Source organism: Rhinoderma darwinii, chromosome 4 (assembly GCF_050947455.1).
Source record: "Rhinoderma darwinii isolate aRhiDar2 chromosome 4, aRhiDar2.hap1, whole genome shotgun sequence".
Lineage (NCBI taxonomy): Eukaryota > Metazoa > Chordata > Amphibia > Anura > Rhinodermatidae > Rhinoderma > Rhinoderma darwinii.
In genome coordinates, this window is record NC_134690.1 from 402,161,823 (window position 1) to 402,183,771 (window position 21,949).

The following is a 21,949-nucleotide window of genomic DNA, read 5'->3' on the forward strand; positions in this document are numbered from 1 at the left end:
AGAATGCAAATATATCTAACCCTAAGGATGAGTTCACACATCGCAGTCGATTTTTGTTCTTTTTTTGGCTTTATTTTTACAAAATTTCAGCGAAATGGTGCTGCGACTTTGCAAAAATGACATCAAAAAAACCTCTACGTGTGAACACAACCTAATAGATGACTAGGATTATTGAGGTGATGTCTTCTGAACGCCTTGTTTCTTGCTTGTTCATGACAGAGAGAAGACAAAATTGTGTCCTGACCCCATTGGCCACCAACCAGTTGCAGAACCAAGGCAACCAGTGCTGCAAAGTGAGATCCATCTTCCATGCCGGCCTGGACCGACACAGCTCGGAAGAGGAGCTCGAACGAATCAGCAGGGAATTTGCTGCGGAAAAACGCAAGTGGTCCCAGGTCAGCAGGCTGAGCTGCCATAGAGACAATACGTCGTCCGGTGACGAGGAAGTCAAACATTTGTGCGCCGTGTCCTTCAGGCCTGTTGAGCAGGCCGACGGATTGTGTGGAAGTTCCAGCCCCGTCCTGTTTAGTGCCTCCCCTCCAAAGAGACTACAACCTCTAAACCGGATCCAAGGCTCTCGGCCTCTTATTTTCACCAGTATGGGGTCCCCTTTTGACCCAGGAATGCCGTGTAAAAGACACAGACAAGGTTATGGAGACAAAAACAGCAGACCCAGCCTTGACTTGGAGAAGATGCAACAGGTAAGGCCGAATTCAGACGACCGTAGTATACGTCCGCGTGAAGGGTCCGTTGAAGAATAGAACACGTCCCTATTTTCTCCCGTTTTCACAGATTCCTCGATAGTTTCAAGTTTAAGGGAATCCGTGAAAACGGGCCCGCACGGCAGTTTTTCACGTCCGCGTTTGCAGTGGTTTGTGTGAATCTGGCCTAAGTCTGTAGCTGGTTCTGGTCGAGCTATGTGTAGTCATGTTCCAGTTGCACTCCAGGTGGCCATGGATGGGTAGATGCCCCACTGAGAATGCCAGGCGGTGGGTGACCTGCCAATCCATAGGTACCCACTGCAATCCTAGTTCGAAGCTGTGACATAGTCAATGTAGTTTATTTGATGGGTTTGCAAAGCTAAAAAAATCTGTGCGATAACAAGCGATGCTCTGATGCTGTAATAGTAGGGTGAATAGACCTTCTCCGAAGTTCTCACCGCCTGATTGTCGTCTAGTTCTTGCACTGGGATGTGAAATTGTGGCAGTATCTGGCCACGTATGGCCAACTTGTCAGGTCTACAGGGGTTGGGGTAATCTTCCATCATACATGGTACCAGGAAGGTGAGATCACCGGTGCGGTTTGGCTCGGCTCTTACAGAGGTTGGGCAGGTCAAGCGGTTCTCCTTGGTCTGCTAAATATCATAGCGTGGGGGTATCGGGAAGATTGGTATTCAGTCCTGTCAAATTTCAGAAGAGTTGTCCTTCTAAAGTAGAACCTCAAACTAGCCTTTCTTATAGATGCTATTGAGATGTTCCACCATGGGTCAGGTTTCATTCATTGAATCAATGTTCCGACATTTCGCGCATACTTAAGTGTTGGACTGGCCCATCAGAGAAGCAATGGGTTCTCCAGTGGCCCAGACCTGATACAATAATAGGCCAAAATGATCCAGCAGAAGACAACCCCATGAACATTGGATGGATGGAGGGTGGCCCTCAGAAACCTCTCCTCTGCTGGACCCAAGGAACCCCAGTCCTACGCTGACTCCTAAATCCTGACATTCTATGATATTGAGAACCTTCGGTGGCCACAAGTTCCTTATATCTCCCCATACTCAGGGTGTTCAGATGTAACAGTTGAGTTTATAACTGGCCAATGTAGGGTCACCTCTTTGAATTATGGGATGTTTTGGGTGTCATCTGTTCTCCTTGTCTCCTCATTCCGTTTTTTTAATTTCCCGATTTGTGAGCTCCCATCATCCTTATCAGAAGGCTTCTGGGCAACGTCTCGATTCCTAAGCTCCTGTTAATTAGCAGCTTATCTCGGAAGAGGTGTCGTGTCCAAGAGTAACCGCTACAGTCGTCCAGACTTCCATTGTGGGCACGTCCTGCTGAGACCACACAATAAATCAAAAGAGGGCTCCCTGTGGTGCTCAAAAAATGTTACGCTCTTGCCAAATCTACTGTAGAAGGGACTAGTTACCGTCTTGGGCAAAAGTTGATGAAGTCTGACTTCTCCCACTAGTCCTCTCTCTAACAGGCGGCCACACCAAAAGTGCCGAAGGAACGTACAGACTTAAGGAGCATTATTTTTGGTTATTTTGACTTTTCTTTTAAAATTTTACGTACGGGAAATACAGTTGTCAAGGTTTATGGAATTCCTGTATTCCTGGGACAACGTGGGTCTTTCAGGTGTAGAATGTCAACTATATGGCTTTTACTGTCGTCTTCTTTGGTGTTAACTGTCGTTTTGGTGGTGTCTTACTGGCGTAATCGGTGCGGGCTATAGGTCCCACGATCTTGGATTTAAATATTGGTAAACATGGACTAAGCGGAGGGCGGATGTGAATTTTTAATTACAAAAAATAAGACCCTTAGGAGCGTCTGTGCAGCAGGTTATTAATTTAAACCGAGTCCGGACAATCTGTCCTAACGCACCGCGCAGCTCGTGGTATTGTCTATTGATAGAGGCGGCCATATTTGACGTAAGGACTGGGTTAGGATGCAGCTATGTAAGCATATTGCTTTCTGCGGTGATCCTATGTGACGTCCCGCTGGGATGACCCCCTCACTTGTATGCTGCTGGCCCAGTCTGGAGCGCTCGGCTGGGTTACTCCGGGCTATAGGTTAAATAACATTTGTCCCAGTATCCACTGCAGCCACTTTTTATTATTCGAAAGTGAAGTTAATGGGATGAAGCCGCTTCAGTCAGGTACTGGAGGGCCGACATGCCCAGACTGTGAAATACAAGGTGGGGGAGACACTGCGGCCTGATGTATGGTAATTGCTGCTTTATGTGCGCTGCGGGTATTTAATTCTAAGCCGGATCCTTCATTTAAAGGGCCACTAACACTAAACTGATCAGCTTCATGTATTGAAACGTCACTAGAGATTTGAGACCTAAAGATCATGGAGGCAGGGAGGTTTCTGGACTTCCGGTACTGGTTCCTCTTAAAGAACTCTACAGTAAATCTCAGTAATTGGGGGCAAACCATATATACATCCGGACCGCTGGTAGAGTGATGCCCCTTTATTCAAAGTCCTGTTCATGGAGACTCTTGGTAACACGGAGATTTCTTCACTCTTGGAGTCATACATGCGATGTCCTGTTGATTCATTCCAGGCTCATTATTCTATGCCCCAAAGCCTATGACTAAAAGCTGAAAAACAAAGGACTCAGAATATAAATGGTTCATTAACCTATATTTTGTAAGGCTTAATAACTGGTGTGTGCGAAGAGGACGCGTTGTTCAAATGATGTAACCATGAACACTATAAAGAACTATTCCGAGCGGCTCATAGATGAAGCATGGCTCTGTAACTACTATAATACTGCCCCCTATATACAAGAATATAACTACTATAATACTGCTCCTATATACAAGAATATAACTACTATAATACTGCTCCTATATACAAGAATATAACTACTATAATACTGCTCCCTGTATACAAGAATATAACTACTATAATACTGCCCCCTATATACAAGAATATAACTACTATAATACGGCCCCTATATACAAGAATATAACTACTATAATACTGCCCTCTATATACAAGAATATAACTACTATAATACTGCTCCTATATACAAGAATATAACTACTATAATACTGCCCTTTATATACAAGAATATAACTACTATAATACTGCCCTTTATATACAAGAATATAACTACTATAATACTGCTCCTATATACAAGAATATAACTACTATAATACTGCCTCTATATACAAGAATATAACTACTATAATACTGCCTCCTATATACAAGAATATAACTACTATAATACTGCCCCTATATACAAGAATAGAACTACTATAATACTGCCCCTATATACAAGAATATAACTACTATAATACTGCCCCCTATATACAAGAATATAACTACTATAATACTGCCCCTATATACAAGAATATAACTACTATAATACTGCCCCCTATATACAAGAATATAACTACTATAATACTGCCCCCTATATACAAGAATATAACTACTATAATACTGCTCCTATATACAAGAATATAACTACTATAATACTGCTCCTATATACAAGAATATAACTACTATAATACTGCCCCCTATATACAAGAATATAACTACTATAATACTGCCCCTATATACAAGAATATAACTACTATAATACTGCCCCCTATATACAAGAATATAGCTACTGTAATACTGCCCCCTATATACAAGAATATAACTACTATAATACCGCCCCTATATACAAGAATAGAACTACTATAATACTACCTCCTATATACAAGAATAGAACTACTATAATACTGCCCCTATATACAAGAATATAACTACTATAATACTGCTCCTATATACAAGAATATAACTACTATAATACTGCTCCTATATACAAGAATATAACTACTATAATACTGCCCCTATATACAAGAATATAACTACTATAATACTGCTCCTATATACAAGAATATAGCTACTATAATACTGCCCCCTATATACAAGAATATAACTACTATAATACTGTCTCTATGTAGAAGGATTCTATACATGATTCAGGATGAGGTTATGAGTTAAATGTTTCTGGATCTTTAGAGAGTACAGATGAAGCCCTGTCGTGTATCTCGGCCCTGTCGTGTATCTCGGCCCTGTCGTGTATCTCGGCCCTGTCGTGTATCTCGGCCCTGTCGTGTATCTCGGCCCTGTCGTGTATCTCGGCCCTGTCGTGTATCTCGGCCCTGTCGTGTATCTCAGCTTTCCAGGGGATGTATAGTTGAATCTATTTTTAATCTTCCATTTGTTTTATATACACGAGCTGTTGCTGAGCTGATGTGCTCGTGTCAGTATCTGTACGCCACCTTTTGTGATGTGTCGAGGGCTGGAAACATTAATTTGTTTTGTTTGTGACAATGAGACAGTGGCCGCCGATGTGTTTTGAAAACATGATGAAGAGACGAATGATGGTGGTTGTGATCCCATTGTTCTGCTTGAGGAAGAGGTGTGTTGTGAAACCGAGGAAATGGCTGAAAACCGTAATTTTAGGAACCTATTTTATATATATTGTAAAGGAAGACGTGTCATTTAACAGAAGTTGTTTTTTTTGGGGGCTTGTATGAAAATCGAAGATTCTTCCGTCGGCCTGATGTACGTTATGTGGCATTCTCATAATCAGATCTTGCAGGAGATATACTACATTTCCCACAATGCATCACCACGGAACGTGCTCTGTTCAGGTATAGAAGCCGTAAGGTTTGTCGGAAATATGGAATGTTCATGAATACAGCTCTGGATGTGACGAGTATAAGATGTGATTTATCTCCAGATAAGAAAAGATTAGCAAATTTAGTGAATAGTCAATGTAGAATTGTCTTCTAAAATGATGTAGCTCTGCTTTTAAACATGTTGAGCACTAATCTCGGACAACCCCTTTAAATCCTGCCGCCTTGCTGCTCTTTTTCCCACCGTTTACTGGCAATTCGGACTTGATCTGAAAATCGGAGTGATCCGAGACGGGCCGGTTCTAGAGCTACCGCACAACTCCTCGAATAGATCTGGATTATCTGCCGATAGCAGCGACTCGTTCTAAGCTGTAGTGTTTCTGCGGAGATTGGGGGACGGGTTGCGCCATGACTCCCTCTTTCTTTTGTCTGCGCTATTAATCAGATTTCGCTAAAATTTCGTTTAGGTGAGGAATCCCTTTTAATCTCGGTCTCCTTAGTATTGAGGCTATGGCTAAACTAAATGGAGACTTGGGACACCCCTAGGCCACAGGTGATCGTCGCGCTGCAGATAACGATGAGACTCCATGTAATTACTACTTGGCTTCAACACGTACCATAGAAAACACTGGAAACTGCACCGCAACAGAGGTCAGGAATATTGCTCTGTTTTTTTTTTTGTTTTTTTTTAAGGGAGGAGACACTAGTTCTGAAAAAAAGGCTACACATGGAACATGAAAATGATACAGATACAATAATTTGAAAGATTACAAACCGCAAACAGCGCAATAATTTTGTTTTTAAAACTGCCATACAGGGCTCCTAATAATACCGCCGTGCAGTGATCCCATAATACCGCCATGCAGTGCTCCCATAATACCGCCGTGCAGTGCTCCCATAATACCGCCGTGCAGTGCTCCCATAATACCGCCGTGCAGTGCTCCCATAATACCGCCGTGCAGTGCTCCCATAATACCGCCGTGCAGTGCTCCCATAATACCGCCGTGCAGTGCTCCCATAATGCCGCCGTGCAGTGCTCCCATAATGCCGCCGTGCAGTGCTCCCATAATGCCGCCGTGCAGTGCTCCCATAATACCGCCGTGCAGTGCTCCCATAATACCGCCGTGCAGTGCTCCCATAATACCGCCGTGCAGTGCTCCCATAATACCGCCGTGCAGTGCTCCCATAATACCGCCGTGCAGTGCTCCCATAATACCGCCGTGCAGTGCTCCCATAATACCGCCGTGCAGTGCTCCCATAATGCCGCCGTGCAGTGCTCCCATAATGCCGCCGTGCAGTGCTCCCATAATGCCGCCGTGCAGTGCTCCCATAATGCCGCCGTGCAGTGCTCCCATAATACCGCCGTGCAGTGCTCCCATAATACCGCCGTGCAGTGCTCCCATAATACCGCCGTGCAGTGCTCCCATAATACCGCCGTGCAGTGCTCCCATAATACCGCCGTGCAGTGATCCCATAATACCGCCGTGCAGTGCTCCCATAATACCGCCGTGCAGTGATCCCATAATACCGCCATACAGTGCCCGCATAATACCGCCGTGCAGTGCCCGCATAATACCGCCGTGCAGTGCTCAAATAATACCGCCGTGCAGTGCCCGCATAATACCGCCATACAGTGCCCAAATAATACCGCCATGCAGTGCCCGCATAATACCGCCATACAGTGCCCAAATAATACCGATGTGCAGTGCCCGCATAATACCGCCATACAGTGCCCAAATAATATCGCCGTGCAGTGCTCAAATAATAATGAGGGCGGTGCCTTCCCATTGATCTTGCATGATGGTGGGCATTGGGTAAATTTAATTTTGAGTTTTAATTCTTTCTGATATCACGGGCACTAATGAAGACAAATGTGTGAATGCGCTGCAGCCTGTAGTACTGCAAGTCCCAGCATTACCTCACCCAATCTGAAAGCTCCGCACCATGTCCGTGCAGAATTGGTATTTTCTTGTTTCAGTTTCACCACAAGTCCCAGCCAGTCCTGGCCTGTGTGTTTTGCCTCTGCTGCATGTGCAGTATGACGGTGTGATTTATCGGTCAGGGGCTGAACACGTGTGAATATTTAATTACAGCTGTGTTCTTATCTTCACTCCATTAGCCGGCTCTGAAATTTCAGCTGTCGTACAGCAGGGTGCTGGATTCTCACTGTGGACTATAGTTACCTGATGGGGGTGAGGATGATGATCCTGAGAGGATTACTGTGTGAGACCGACTATAGCAGCCGGGTAATAGATTGCAATATAACATTAAACGTCTGCTAGGTTCTCATATTCAGTGTAAATGTACAATGTAGACCAGGGGTGCACAAACTTATCTCGTCCGAGGGATTCATTCCAGAAGGTACCGCTCCCAAGTGCTGCAATAATATTTCGGGTAAAACTAATAACTTGTATTTTGCCTAATGCAGGGCCTAGGGAGTCGCTGCGTAATACAGGGAAACGAAGAGCTCCAAAAAGGGAAAGTGTTCTTTGTCATGCTCCACCCCCTCAGGCCCTGCACTAGGAATGACCACGGATCAGTTTTGCACCGAGCGCTGCTTAAAATGACTTAAAATAGAACCGTGAATGTCATATGAAAAGGTTTAAGTGCATGACACGAGATAATAAAAAGTATAATAACATGAGCTCAATAAATGACCGGTTTGTACAGGAGGAGAAAGGACCCTGCCTGCGAGGACCTACAATCTACAAGATACAGAAATGATTTCTTCTCTTTAAACACGGAGCAAGAGCTGCTCGGCTGTTTCCATAACAGTCATACAACAGAATAGAGAGTGCTGCGCGCACGCGTGACCCTTTCTCAACTGGTCTCGTCTGGATTCTGCGGTCCGTCCGTTCTAGATATAGGTGCTGGGACCGCATCTATCAGACGTTTTTGGCATTTCCTGTGGATATGCCATGAATGTCTAAGATGGGAAAACTCCTTTATTACGTTAGAGTGAAATCTTGTGACTCACCGGTGACGTCTTCTCAGATTGGAGTTGCTCAGTTTTCCTTTTCTTCTTAATCCTGCCTGCATTTCCCTGACTCCTCCCGACTACGAGTCGCCTCTCCTGAATTTGCAACACAAACATCATTGGCTTCTCACTTTTCTAGCACCTCCTCACTATTTATAGTGCCCCAGATGGAAATAATGCCCTGCTCGGTACCACACACTATAATAGCCCCACAATAAGTGCCACACACAGCCCCCTGTAGATTGTGCCACACACACAGGCCCCCTTTTGTAGATAGTGCCACACACGCAGCGTCCCCCCTCTTGTAGATGGTGCCACACACGCAGCGTCCTCCCTCTTGTAGATGGTGCCACACACGCAGCGTCCCCCGTCTTGTAGATAGTGGCACACACGCAGCGTCCCCCTTCTTGTAGTTAGTGCCACACACGCAGCGTCCCCCTCTTGTAGATGGTGCCACACACGCAGCGTCCTCCCTTTTGTAGATGGTGCCACACACGCAGCGTCCCCCTTGTAGATAGTGCCACACACGCAGCGTCCCCCTTCTTGTAGATAGTGCCACACACGGAGCGTCCTCCCTCTTGTAGATGGTGCCACACACGCAGCGTCCCCCTCTTGTAGATAGTGCCACACACGCAGCGTCCTCCCTCTTGTAGATGGTGCCACACACGCAGCGTCCTCCCTCTTGTAGATGGTGCCACACTTGCAGCGTCCCCCCTCTTGTAGATGGTGCCATACATGCAGCGTCCCCCCTCTTGTAGATGGTGCCACACACGCAGCGTCCCCCCTCTTGTAGATGGTGCCACACACGCAGCGCCCCCCTCTTGTGGATAGTGCCACACAACACGTGAGGACGCAGATACAAGTGAATGTGGCAGTTTCTAACCCTTCCGGTGGGCCAGTCAGACGGCAGCTCCGGCTGCCTCCAGTGCCAGATATACTGTGGTCCGGAACAGCTGATCGGTGCGGGGTCCGGGTGTCAGACCCCCACCGATCCTATCCGGTGAATAAGTCATCATTATGAAAAAACGCCCCATGCCCAAACAACCTCTTTTAATATTAACTTTTGCCAAAATCTGTATCTAGTTCTGGAGACGTTCATTCCCCGTAGTACCGGCTGGAGTCAAGTCTTCACACTTTTTTTGTTTTTAAATGTTTTTTTTTGTTAGCACTTTACACTGTATGTCTCTTGTTGAAGGGGCCCTGGGCACCCCGAAATGTGCAGTCCTGATGCACTCACAGCATTAATAGTCATGATTTTGGATCTTTCTTATTGCCATTGGTGTTTTGTGCCAAACGAGTGCCCGTCTTTCCTCCTGGACCAGGATTCCTGTCCAAATGTGAGTTGCATGCCTCCAAGCTCCCGGCGAGGTGGGCATCAATCACACAGGATGCTGCCGGTGCCAGATTCCCCTAACATGATATATGTCTGAACAGAGGCGTAGCTAGGTTCTCCAGCACCCGGGGCAAAGATTAAGTTCGTCGCCCCCCCCTCCCCCCCCCCGAACGTCTTTCCCAACATCTTCCCCCTCATGTTTGTTTTGTCTACCAATCAATGGTGTCATTTTTTTGTTTCCACATTAAAAAAAAAATGTAACTTGAGCATAAAGCCATTTGTACATTTAACAAGCAATATAGTTCTATATACTGCACCAGAACTAAGCTCAGTACATATATACAGTGCCAGAACCAAGCTCAGTACATATATATATATATATACAGTACCAGAACCAAGCTCCGTCCATATATACAGTGCCAGAACAAAGCTCCGTACATAAATACAGCTCAATTTAGTGTAACCCCTGCCTTTATAGGTTTGCACTAAATTGTATACAGCTCCCAGTATGGCCCAAACAATGGTAAGGATATGCTGGGAGATGCTGTTCCACACAAAAAAAAAATCATACCACCATCATCTCGCGACAGATTATACAGTGACTGCAGTCCGCATTAGAGGCAGAATAAACATTTACATAAAGTGACTCACAGGTGGTGATCTCAGATTCTAGTTGTTCTTTTTCAATTTTTTTCTCCATCTGGTCTAGACCTCTATGATGATTTCTCCCGGCCACAGCCCATTTCTGCAGTTTGCAACTCCAGATGTCTTCAGCTTCTCACTTTTCAAACATTTCTGCACCTATAAGCAAAGATAAAGTTCTCATGGTGCCAGACACTGTGCCCCTAAATATAATAGCGCCATACACTGTGTCACACACACACACACACACACACACACACTGTGCCCCCTGTAGATAGTGCTCTACATATAGCCCCCCTGCATGTAGTTCCCCACATCTAGCCCCTTCTGAAAATAGTGCCCTACATGTAGCCCCCCTGTAGATAGTGCTCCACATGTAGCCCACTCCTGTATATAGTGTACGACATATAGCCCACCCCTGTAGATAGTGCCCTACATATATCTCCCCCTATTAAAAGGTGCTCCACATATAGCCTCCCTGTAGATAATATCACTCTTCTGAGCAGGTCTGCTGGGGTTGAACGACGCAAGTGGCGCGATGATATAATCGTGCCGCTTGCATCTATGAAAGGCGCTGATTGGCAGGGCAATCGGCGCCTTTCAACGATGCAAGCGGCGCAAAGAAGTAATCGCGCCGCTTGAGTCGTTGAATGGCCGGGCATGGAACGTACCCGGCCATTCATCGCCTATAGTGCAGGAGGGGGTTGTGGCAGCTGGTTTTAGTGGCACCGCCACCCCCCTCACCGAGGCAGCAGGCCACCGTCCTGGACAGTGCAGCCCTGGGGCCCCCCCACCTTCCCGATGCGCCTTGGGCACATGCCCCGCCTGCCCCCCTCTAGCTACGCACCTGTGTCTGATTATAGTGATGTTCCTATACAGTTGCGCAACACGACACGGAGAACTTACTTAATTGTTGAGCACCTGTCTCCCTGTAGTGAACTCGCCTTATATAGCGCCATTATCACCTTTTTTAATTTTATCTTGTAGGGAAATTTCTTTTTCACATAGTGTCCAGGCATCAGACACCTTTTGTACTGCACATTTCCAGTGGTCGCATGGTCTGCAGAGTGTAAATGTTGCTTCATTACACAGATTACACGGATGTGCTATTGCTGAGAATATCTGGTAAACCGCACATTGTATGTGGCGCTTCCTCTTATCCTGTGAGGTGCACACAGATCTGTTGAGTTGTTGCCTGAATGGACGTGACAAATCGTGTGCACACAGAAATGAAAAAGCGCTGAAATATTAAATAAGATGTTCGCACGCGGAAGAGCCTGGAAACTTCAGAGAGGAGTCACATACGGGCGGAATACTTGATTTACTAGGTTTTCTCTCGGCTCATTGGATATAAGTTGTCCATTTTATGTAACCGAACCCGTGGTTGTCCTCTGTGTATTACTGGCGTTCTAATAGCGCTTTATATGCCACAAGCCATAAACAATTTAAAATTGGTGGCCTAACTTTTATCTTTAATAGTATTTAAAGGGGTATACCAATGACAGCAACTGATTTACCTCCATCAAATCAATCTGATTGAGCGCTCTGTGTATTGGGAAGAGGCTTGTGAGCGCTCTGTGGATTGGGAAGAGGCTTGTGAGCGTTCTGTGGATTGGGAAGAGGCTTGTGAGCGCTCTGTGGATTGGGAGGCGGCTTGTGAGCGCTCTGTGGATTGGGAGGCGGCTTGTGATCGCTCTGTGGATTGGGAGGCGGCTTGTGATCGCTCTGTGGATTGGGAGGCGGCTTGTGATCGCTCTGTGGATTGGGAGGCGGCTTGTGAGCGCTCTGTGGATTGGGAGGCGGCTTGTGAGCGCTCTGTGGATTGGGAGGCGGCTTGTAAGCGCTCTGTGGATTGGGAGGCGGCTTGTGAGCGCTCTGTGGATTGGGAGGCGGCTTGTGAGCGCTCTGTGGATTGGGAGGCGGCTTGTGAGCGCTCTGTGGATTGGGAGGCGGCTTGTGAGCGCTCTGTGGATTGGGAGGCGGCTTGTGAGCGCTCTGTGGATTGGGAGACGGCTTGTGAGCGCTCTGTGGATTGGGAGACGGCTTGTGAGCGCTCTGTGGATTGGGAGACGGCTTGTGAGCGCTCTGTGGATTGGGAGACGGCTTGTGAGCGCTCTGTGGATTGGGAGGCGGCTTGTGAGCGCTCTGTGGATTGGGAGGCGGCTTGTGAGCGCTCTGTGGATTGGGAGACGGCTTGTGAGCGCTCTGTGGATTGGGAGGCGGCTTGTGAGCGCTCTGTGGATTGGGAGGCGGCTTGTGATCGCTCTGTGGATTGGGAGGCGGCTTGTGATCGCTCTGTGGATTGGGAGGCGGCTTGTGATCGCTCTGTGGATTGGGAGGCGGCTTGTGAGCGCTCTGTGGATTGGGAGGCGGCTTGTGAGCGCTCTGTGGATTGGGAGGCGGCTTGTGAGCGCTCTGTGGATTGGGAGGCGGCTTGTGAGCGCTCTGTGGATTGGGAGGCGGCTTGTGAGCGCTCTGTGGATTGGGAGGCGGCTTGTGAGCGCTCTGTGGATTGGGAGGCGGCTTGTGAGCGCTCTGTGGATTGGGAGGCGGCTTGTGAGCGCTCTGTGGATTGGGAGGCGGCTTGTGAGCGCTCTGTGGATTGGGAGGCGGCTTGTGAGCGCTCTGTGGATTGGGAGACGGCTTGTGAGCGCTCTGTGGATTGGGAGACGGCTTGTGAGCGCTCTGTGGATTGGGAGACGGCTTGTGAGCGCTCTGTGGATTGGGAGACGGCTTGTGAGCGCTCTGTGGATTGGGAGACGGCTTGTGAGCGCTCTGTGGATTGGGAAGCGGCTTGTGAGCGCTCTGTGGATTGGGAGGCGGCTTGTGAGCGCTCTGTGGATTGGGAGACGGCTTGTGAGCGCTCTGTGGATTGGGAGGCGGCTTGTGAGCGCTCTGTGGTTCGCGAGCGCTCTGTGGATTGGGAGGCGGCTTGTGAGCGCTCTGTGGCTCGTGAGCGCTCTGTGGATTGGGAGGCGGCTTGTGAGCGCTCTGTGGCTCGTGAGCGCTCTGTGGATTGGGAGGCGGCTTGTGAGCGCTCTGGATTGAGAGGCTGCTTGTGAGCGCTCTGTGGTATGAGTGGTGGACTAAGTATCAGATATCGTAAAATGCGTTCTAAAATGCTGAGCTGCAATCTTCTGTTCCGTAGACTGCCTGTCTAAGGTCCAAGGCCAAATATAGGTGAGGAAACTGTGTGAGTTGGAGTAGTCCATATATAAGTCTGGGTGTAAATACTGTGTAGCATATGTGGATAAGTGCCGGCATTTCTAATATGTGAACGCTCCACAGGATCGCAACATTCGCAAAGTCCTTTTTCAAAGTGTTTCAGACGTCTGGCAATCAGTTTTCATGGATTAGTTACTATGGAGGGCCTGGAATTAGTTTCACACGGAAGCTGCGCCAAAAAATGGCCGAAAATTAAATCAATGGGAGGCGGAGGTGTTTTTTTCCTGCGAGTGGAAAAACCGGCTCGCAGGTAAAAGAAGGGACATGCCCTATCTTCGGGCGTTTACGCCTCTGACCTCCCATTGACATCAATGGGAGGCAGAGAAAGCATATTTTGCGGCGTTTTATGCCCGCGGCGCTCAATGGCCGCGGGCGAAAAACGCAGCGATAATTGGCATGCAGGCAGAGCAAAATCTGCCTCAAAATTACAAACGGAATTTTGAGGCAGATTTTCGTCCTGCAAAAAAACTCTGTGCCGCAATGAAGCCTGCTGCTCATCCTCCGCAGATCGCACTACTTACTTGGGTGCGGGCAAAGAAGTTTTAAGATCATTTGATCACCGCGAAGATTCCAGTAGATTTTGGCTCTACATGTCTCAACCTCTGGATTCCTGCTGTGTTGCTTCTTAATCCATTCACTGATCTTCAGAGCGATGAATGTTTATGAGTGACATTGGCACAAAATATTAAGAAATAAGACGTTTCCATCACAGGCGGCCATATTTTCCATTCATCTATCGACCTGTTGGCCTATTTTTAGTAGTGAAAATACATGAAGGCCCCAAAAATTATTCTTTATATCATAGGGCCCCAATTCCAAAACTGTATCACGGCCACCATCTACCATTTGCTTTTTGGGCCCTCTCAGGAACCAGGGCTCGGGTGCTACTGTTACCCCTGCACCCCCTATAGCAACACCTGTGCAGTTCTCCATGAATAGCCAAAAAGTTCAGGATCCCATATTACTGGTGGTGGCCTTCCCCTCCAGGCTGCTATTGGCTCTACATTGAATTGTGTGAAACCAGAAAGGAAGAGCCACAGAGAGGAAGGGCAGAGCAGGGACTATGCATTTCTTTGAAGCCGGGGTGACTCTTTGACCAAAAGTTAGCAATTTCCTGGACCCAACTACAAAGGGAAGAAACTAACCACTTTCTCAGCTCCCAGATGAATTAATGATTGGTTAGATACTCTGACTTGGCAAACTGTATCAAAAGTGATTGTCTAATGAGCTTGTGTATCTAAGCGTATAATCTGTGACACTGTCTAATAAGCTCATGTGTTTAAGCCTGTATTACACATGATACGCTTAGATACATCAGTTCCTTAGCACAGTGTCGGATGACGTATACCATGGGCCCCGGGCTGTTCACATAACTTGGGCCGCCCCCTCCCCTCATGCTGTGAAACTCCCCTAACTCGCTGGACTTTCCGAGAAAAGCCGATCAGAAACTAAGCGGCACAGCGCTCACCCGAGCGCTTCTGCCACTTTGTTTTAGCGGTCGTGGCAGTCGGTGGCAGTCTCAGTGCTCGCACCCCCACCGATCAAAACTTCTGACATTTCACTTTGTGTCAAAAGTTTGTTTAGAAGTTTAGCTACGGACACCCCTCCCCTTGTCGTAAAATAACTACTGAGGGCTGTATGAGGGGGGGGGGATTATACTGCAAGGGGAGGTCAGATTGTCTGACTGTTGAGGGCTTTATAGGGGGGTCTGAGCGTTGTTAATGTTAGAGGCAGGAGGATGACCGGGCAGTACCACTAACCTCACCGCCCTGCTCTTCTCTTCAGACCTCGGTTTGTGAAGGGAGCGCTCTCCTGTTCCTCTCTGGCGGCATGCACAGCATCAGGCGTGTTCTACCGCTAGCCTATCTATCACTATACCGGCCCAGCCTGCCACTGCACTTGCTCTCCCTGCCCCTCCTCCCCTTCTCCGCAGCAGTCGTCAGCAGCTCTAGCGTGCTGCAGAGTTCTTATAGTAGTTTAAAATTGTGCGGTTTGGCCCCTGGGAGCCTCAGGCCCTGGGCAGCCCCCAGAACTGCCTATATGATGATCTGCCATTGGTCACAGATGGTATCACATGATGGGCTTAGATACCCTGACTCGGCAGACATTATCATACACGATAGGCTTGAATACATCAGCTCAGAAGACCGTATTATACTTGATTGGATTAGATCCACCGGCTCCGCAGACAATATTGCATATGGTAGGATTAGATACAGCAGATCAGCAAACCGTATCACCCATGATTGGCTTAGATACACAGATCCTACACATTGGTTTAGAACCATTAACCTGATGTCGCTGGTTGAGACTTATATTCAAATCCGTGAATAATTCTGAACATTCAAATCTCCAACAATTTAATAATTGATCTAAATATTCTGTCTGCATTTCTGTGCCAACTCATGGGCTTGGCATGGAGACGGCATTTGTTGAAGTGAAGGTTTGTTGGGTGCATTAACAGCCCACAGACTCCTCTGATGGCACGATGAGACTTTCATAGACTGCTTAGCCCTTTAAAAAAGGAAAAAAAGTTCCTGACCCGGTGACCCCCAGGGGCCCGCATACCCTGGCGCCAGTCCTGTACATATAATCAATGGTGTAGCTATAGGGGGTGTTTTAGAGCAATTTCAAATGTTTCATAACATTTTTCATTTTTGGTTTGGATAGAATATCCCTCATTATCTATTTTCGCGCTGGAATCATTCTTACCCAAGTCCATAATAGATGTCTTTTTGAGCCCCCTCCCTAACACCACCCCTTTTTGGATCTCCATTTTTGGATGTAAGATTAATGGAAAATTCCTCATCCCGATCATTGATCTCCATCTTTATTAATCAATGAATTACAGTTTTTTTTTTTTTTAATATATATAATTGTTATATTTTCTCGTTTGCTGTAGTATTGGTGTCTATGGTGTAAACGTGTGCTTCCCCCTGTGGTGAAAAGTGGTACTGCACTGGTATTCTTTGTATGTTCCTTTTCCATGATAATTGACAATGGCCAATAGGGAGGCAGCGTTCTAGGTGAGCCGTTCCATATTGCATAGCCATTGTCTGATTTGGACTAAATGTATCCATTTTTCACTCCACAAACAAGCCATGTAGGGAGGACTGGATGGATGCTTCATTTTTGATACTCGGTTGATTTTCGAGCCGTGTCTGCCTTTATTTTTATAATCTAAAGCCAAGGGAAGCAGCTGGTAAGTGGATGAGTTTAGTAATCCGTGGGATGGGGCGGCTGGACAAGATCCTGAAGGGACGGGTGCATGGCGGCTCCTTTTGAATCAAGTCTGTAATAAACCCTGAGAGATTTATATTCTTTTGGATAATCCATTGAAAAGCTCAGATGTCTATTGCAGATTGTGTTGGTTTGAGAAGTGACCAGCAGCTTGAGTCTTCCTTGGACATAAGTCATTCGTCAGGAGATGGCCAGGACTGCGCAGCGCCCATAGCGGTCCTTGGAGCATATCGTTGTTATAAGGCCAGTATTCAAAAAGACTGGAACCCCTCAAGGGAAAGTCAAAGGGAAACCTTAGCTTCCGTTTGCATCACCATTGATATCAATGGGGACGGAAACCTTGCTAATGGCATCCGTCTGTCACCGTTCCGGCAGGTTTTCATTTTTTTGACGGAATCTATAGCGCAGTCGATTGTGCTATTGATTCCGTCGAAAAAACGGAAACCTGCCGTAACGGTGACAAACTGAAACCATTAGCAATTTTTCCGTCACCATTGATATCAATTGTGATGCAAACGGAAGCTAAGGTTTCCCTTTGAATTTCCCTTGAGGGGTTCCACGACGGAAACCTCCAACGGAACCCCTCAACGGAAAGCCAACACTGATGTGAACAGGCCCTAACATGTTCTTCTTAACAGGGAATGTTACTTATTCTTATTTATTATTATTACTATTTTTTTTTATTTTTTTTTTGTCTGCTTGGACTGAAACGTAAGTCCAAAAACAAGCTTTTGACTTATACAGGAGAGTGTTGTGAGCATGCTATGTGACGTGCTGTTAGTTACTGCAGGGAAAGGGAGGAGAAGGTCAGCCAGTAGTCACTGTTCAGGGAGAGGCAAGAGGAGGAGACGAGCCAGAAATCACTGTGCAGGGAGAGGGAGGAGGCGAGCTGGTAGTCACTGTGCAGGGAGGAGTCGTCGAGCCAGTAGTCGCTGTGCAGGGAGAGGGAGGACGAGGTGAGCCAGTAGTCGCTGTGCAGGGAGAGGGAGGAGGAGGATGCGAGCCGGTAGTCACTGTGCAGGGAGAGGGAGGAGGAGGTGGCGAGCCGGTAGTCTCTGTGCAGGGAGAGGCAGGAGGAGGAGGCGAGCTGGTAGTGTCTGTGTAGGGAGAGGCAGGAGGAGGAGGTGAGCCGGTAGTCACTGTGCAGGGAGAGGCAGGAGGAGGAGACAAGCCAGTAGTCATTGTGCAGGGAGAGGCAGGAGGAGGAGACAAGCCAGTAGTCGCTGTGCAGGGAGAGGGAGGAGGTGGCAAGCCAGTAGTCACTGGGCAGGGAGATGCAGGAGGAGCCGTCTTCATGACAAAGCATCAATAGTGTTCTTTGCCTCTCGCAAAAAAATAGCTGTTAATTTTCCTTGTATTTCTGTTTTGTAGAGACCACTTTCAGCAGTCATCTTATTATAATTACAGGCAGGAAGTGTCCGTCTATTGAGGGCTCTGCTGTCCGTGTAAAAACTGCAAGATTTGAGGATTTTTTTTTTATACAGATTGCGGCATGGAAAACTAAACAAAACAAAAACATATTGGTCCTTTTTCTGACTATAGATTTCATTTTGATGTTGGCTGTAGGCCTGGCCTACCCTTTGGAGGGGCTGTAGTCATAGGCTATCCTTGGAGGGGCCTGTAGACCTGGCATGGCCTCCCCCCTTAAATCCCCCCCCCCAAAAAAAAAAGAATAAATAAATAATTCTTATTCGCCTTAATTTTTGCTGTTCTTACAGCAGCTGAATGCTAATCTAGTAACGTGTGCTCTGCAGAGGGGACTCCTGGGAGCTTCCTAGTTTCAAAAAGTACATAAAAAAATCTGACGTCTTGGCTTGTGATAAAAACTCTACTTCTAGTAAATGTTTCGCAATGCCAAGTGCAAAAACACATCAGATCTGGGCAACGGTTGTTCTACATCTGTGTTATCGATGCCAATCTAGATGCTGCCAGAATGTATTACGCCAACTAGGCCCCGTGTGCCAGGATGTGGTGGGGACTTTTTCAAGGTTCATTGATAACGATGGCAGTAGCGCTTGCGTTCCGGGTATAGATAGACTCCTAGCTGCTTAAGGTTTTTATATTTCTCTCAAATATTTAGGTAAGACACAGATTTTAAAACTGGTTATTCCTACTCCTTTTATATAAAGGCTATGGGTGGGGGCGCTGTTGCATTGGAGTGTATTGAAAACATTTGGTTAAAAAGTGGTACTGCAACTGATCTAAACAAAAACTAATCTCATTCACTGTATATTGCTCTATAATATGGAAGAATAATCCAATAGGGGGTGGTATTTGTTTTAATATCAAGCAAAACTGTATTACAAAACGTATAACATCACTTTTATGAAAGGCGATACTTCCCCTTTAAGCTTCATCATGGGCAGATGGACATTTTGAAGTGCATGCAGAAGAACGATTTAGTGAAATGTTCTGGAATGGACTGAAAGCAGATCTCACCCTGGTGTATAGGGATCTGGGATTACTCTTTGCCTGGACGAGTTCCAGAAATTTGCAGGACGTGATAAACATTGTTGAAGGAGCCAGTGAGAATGAGCTGACCCCGTCCTGTGTACCCGCACATGACACCATCTATAGGGGCACATCAGTCGCTGTCCAATATTTCATGGTTTTATTTGAGGCTTGGCGATGTTTCACGTGTTTTTTATTTAATTTTTTTATTTAAAGGGCTTTACAAGGGAAGTGCGTCGTATTTAAAGAGCTCCTGGACGCGTAGTTGTGTATATGGCTCTTGTGTAAGGTCTTGGTAAATGAGAAAATTCCTCTCTTTATGACTTTGTACTTCCTTTATTTGGTCTCTACAAGGTTATTCGAAATGACTTGTGATTATTGCACCACCTGCTGTCATTGTAACCGTGTGTAAGGCATAGAAATGCGCTGACGGATGTGCTAGAGTATAATGGCTGAAGCTTCGTCCACTTGTCACCATTTGCTATGTACGGGAGTGTCGTTCTCTTACCAGGGGACACCAGCTGCTTACCTGGCCACCACCGTTCTGTCCCCCCTACTGGTGTGCACATCTGATATTCCCTTAAAGGGCCAATGCCCCAGATCAGCCTATGGCTGAGCATCTCTGGATATTTACACCTGCTTCGGATTTCACTCCTCTGTCTGTTCTATAGTTTGTTTTTGCTCCTGTGAAGGTCTTTCTGCTCATTTTACCTGGTACTGCCCTGGTTTGACTCCTTGCTATCTCTTTGCTGCCTGACCTGGCCCGTTCCTTGTTTCTAATGTATTCCACCAGCCCCGACCTTGTCTTCTGTATGACTGTCTAATTGTGTGAGCCCACTGGCCACGATAAGGCGACCTCACTTATAAGGCGGGCCCCTACGCTGCACATGTGCAGCGTAGGGACCCACCTTATAAGTGAGGTCGCCTTGTTGTGGCGGGTGGGCTCACACAATTTGATCAAAATGTGCACTAAGAACCTCAGTATTGTAAGTAGATTTATCAGTAATGCATATTCATTTATATATAGAGTTTAGGTGGCATTAGTGTTCGCAGTGTGAGGTCATCATTCTCTTCTGTGCTGTATATTTGCAGTGACCGGTGTTCTTGCACCTGTATATATGTTTTTGTTTTATTTTGTTGGAATGTGTTGTTCAAATGTTATTCTATCGATCTATCTATCTCGGATCTATCGTCCTTGTACAGTGTTTCATCTCTCCGGCCTGCTCGGCTGTAACTAAATGAGACTATTTTAGGATAGTGACCTCTGGGTTCCTTCCAGGAAAGTCTATACCTTCATTAGGTGGTTTCAAGGTAAAGAAGAGATAATCCATCGACTGCTCCCTGGTCTAGCATCATTAGTTTTGCCTTTAGAGTATTCATCCTACTTGACTCTGCCAGCTGGTATCCTTAGCTTAGCCTGCTCTAGTCATGGACCTATTCAACCCAGTAGGTCCATGACTGCTAGCCCTGATGGATTTACGTGATCGTCCAAGGCAGTGGTTGGTTGTCTCTCTTCCGAGTTAACTATGCGTTCGTACATTGTGGAGTGGAGCCTCACCACTACTGCAGTGGACAACTTCCCAAAAAATAGCCATGAAAAGCTTTTTACAGAAAACCGTGTGCGTAAACCTGTGCTCCCAGGTCTTCCATATACATGCCCTGTCTGACGTCACATAATGATCTTCATATGTTCTAACATTCATTACAACATGGGAGACATGCGATGAGGATGCAAAAGATGTAGCAGCATTTTTCCTTATGGTGTTTCAGAATTGCCTTCATGTAAACCCCATTGCGGTGCCCCCTTTATGGTACCGGATTAAATCTACTAGCGCACTGATTGCTTGCATTTGCTATTCTGGTTGCATTTTTGCCATTAAAGTAAATTAGTACAACATTACCTAGAGAAACATGCAAGTGATGGGGCAAAGTTTTAAATAACGACATTCTGCTCCAAAAACAATACAATTTATTTATTCTACTTATTATTCTTTAAAAAAATCCTTGTATTAGACAACATAAAGAAGTGATCAGACATCTACCACTCAGTAGAAAGCAATGCAGCTGCACAGTGGGGTGGCTGTCACCCCCATTACCGTCCCCTTTAATATTTTGGTATGTCAATTGCATCATACTGAAACATGACCGTAGAACTGCAGCTCTCCACAACCATCATGTCACATTGTGTCCATTTACTCATGTAATACTTTGGTTATGGATCACAGCTAATCATTCCAGGAAATCCTTAATACCACGTCCTCCTCCAGGTACTTGCAGCGATAGTTCATTGTCATATAATATTCTGCTCAACTGCGGAGTAAAGATTAATGTGGACTTAAAGGACTCTTCACGCATGTAACATCGATGAGCACACTGAAAAAGGGCCAATAATGATCCAACATGAAAATAAGAGAATAATTTATTGTAATATAAACCCTTTTTTTTTTGTTTTGTTTTGTTTTGTTTCCATGATGCATCTTTCCCAACTGCTGTTTTCTATGTATTTTACATCTTGGGTGGAGCTTAGTTGTCCCATGACACTGTGCACCTGCCAACTATCATCTGTATGGGGAGAGACAAGGGGGTGGAGCCTGGCACATGTGGTGTGGGATAATAGTTGTCATGAAAATAACCACCACAATCTGCTACAATGTAGAAACCAGACTGTAACTGTGAAGACATGGAGTTATATCGTACGTGTAGGGAAGGTCTCTGGGGAAGG

General features: G+C 46.3%; 1 protein-coding gene across 1 annotated transcript in view; it reads left to right on the top strand.

Moving 5' to 3' along the window:
- LOC142760322 (uncharacterized) overlaps positions 1-21,949 on the top strand; it is an 84,328-nt gene that overhangs the window by 33,571 nt on the left and 28,808 nt on the right. Inside the window, exon 3 of the mRNA XM_075863473.1 lies at positions 220-701. Within this exon, the coding sequence (XP_075719588.1) occupies positions 220-701 (482 nt within the window). The remainder of the gene's footprint in view (positions 1-219; positions 702-21,949) is intronic.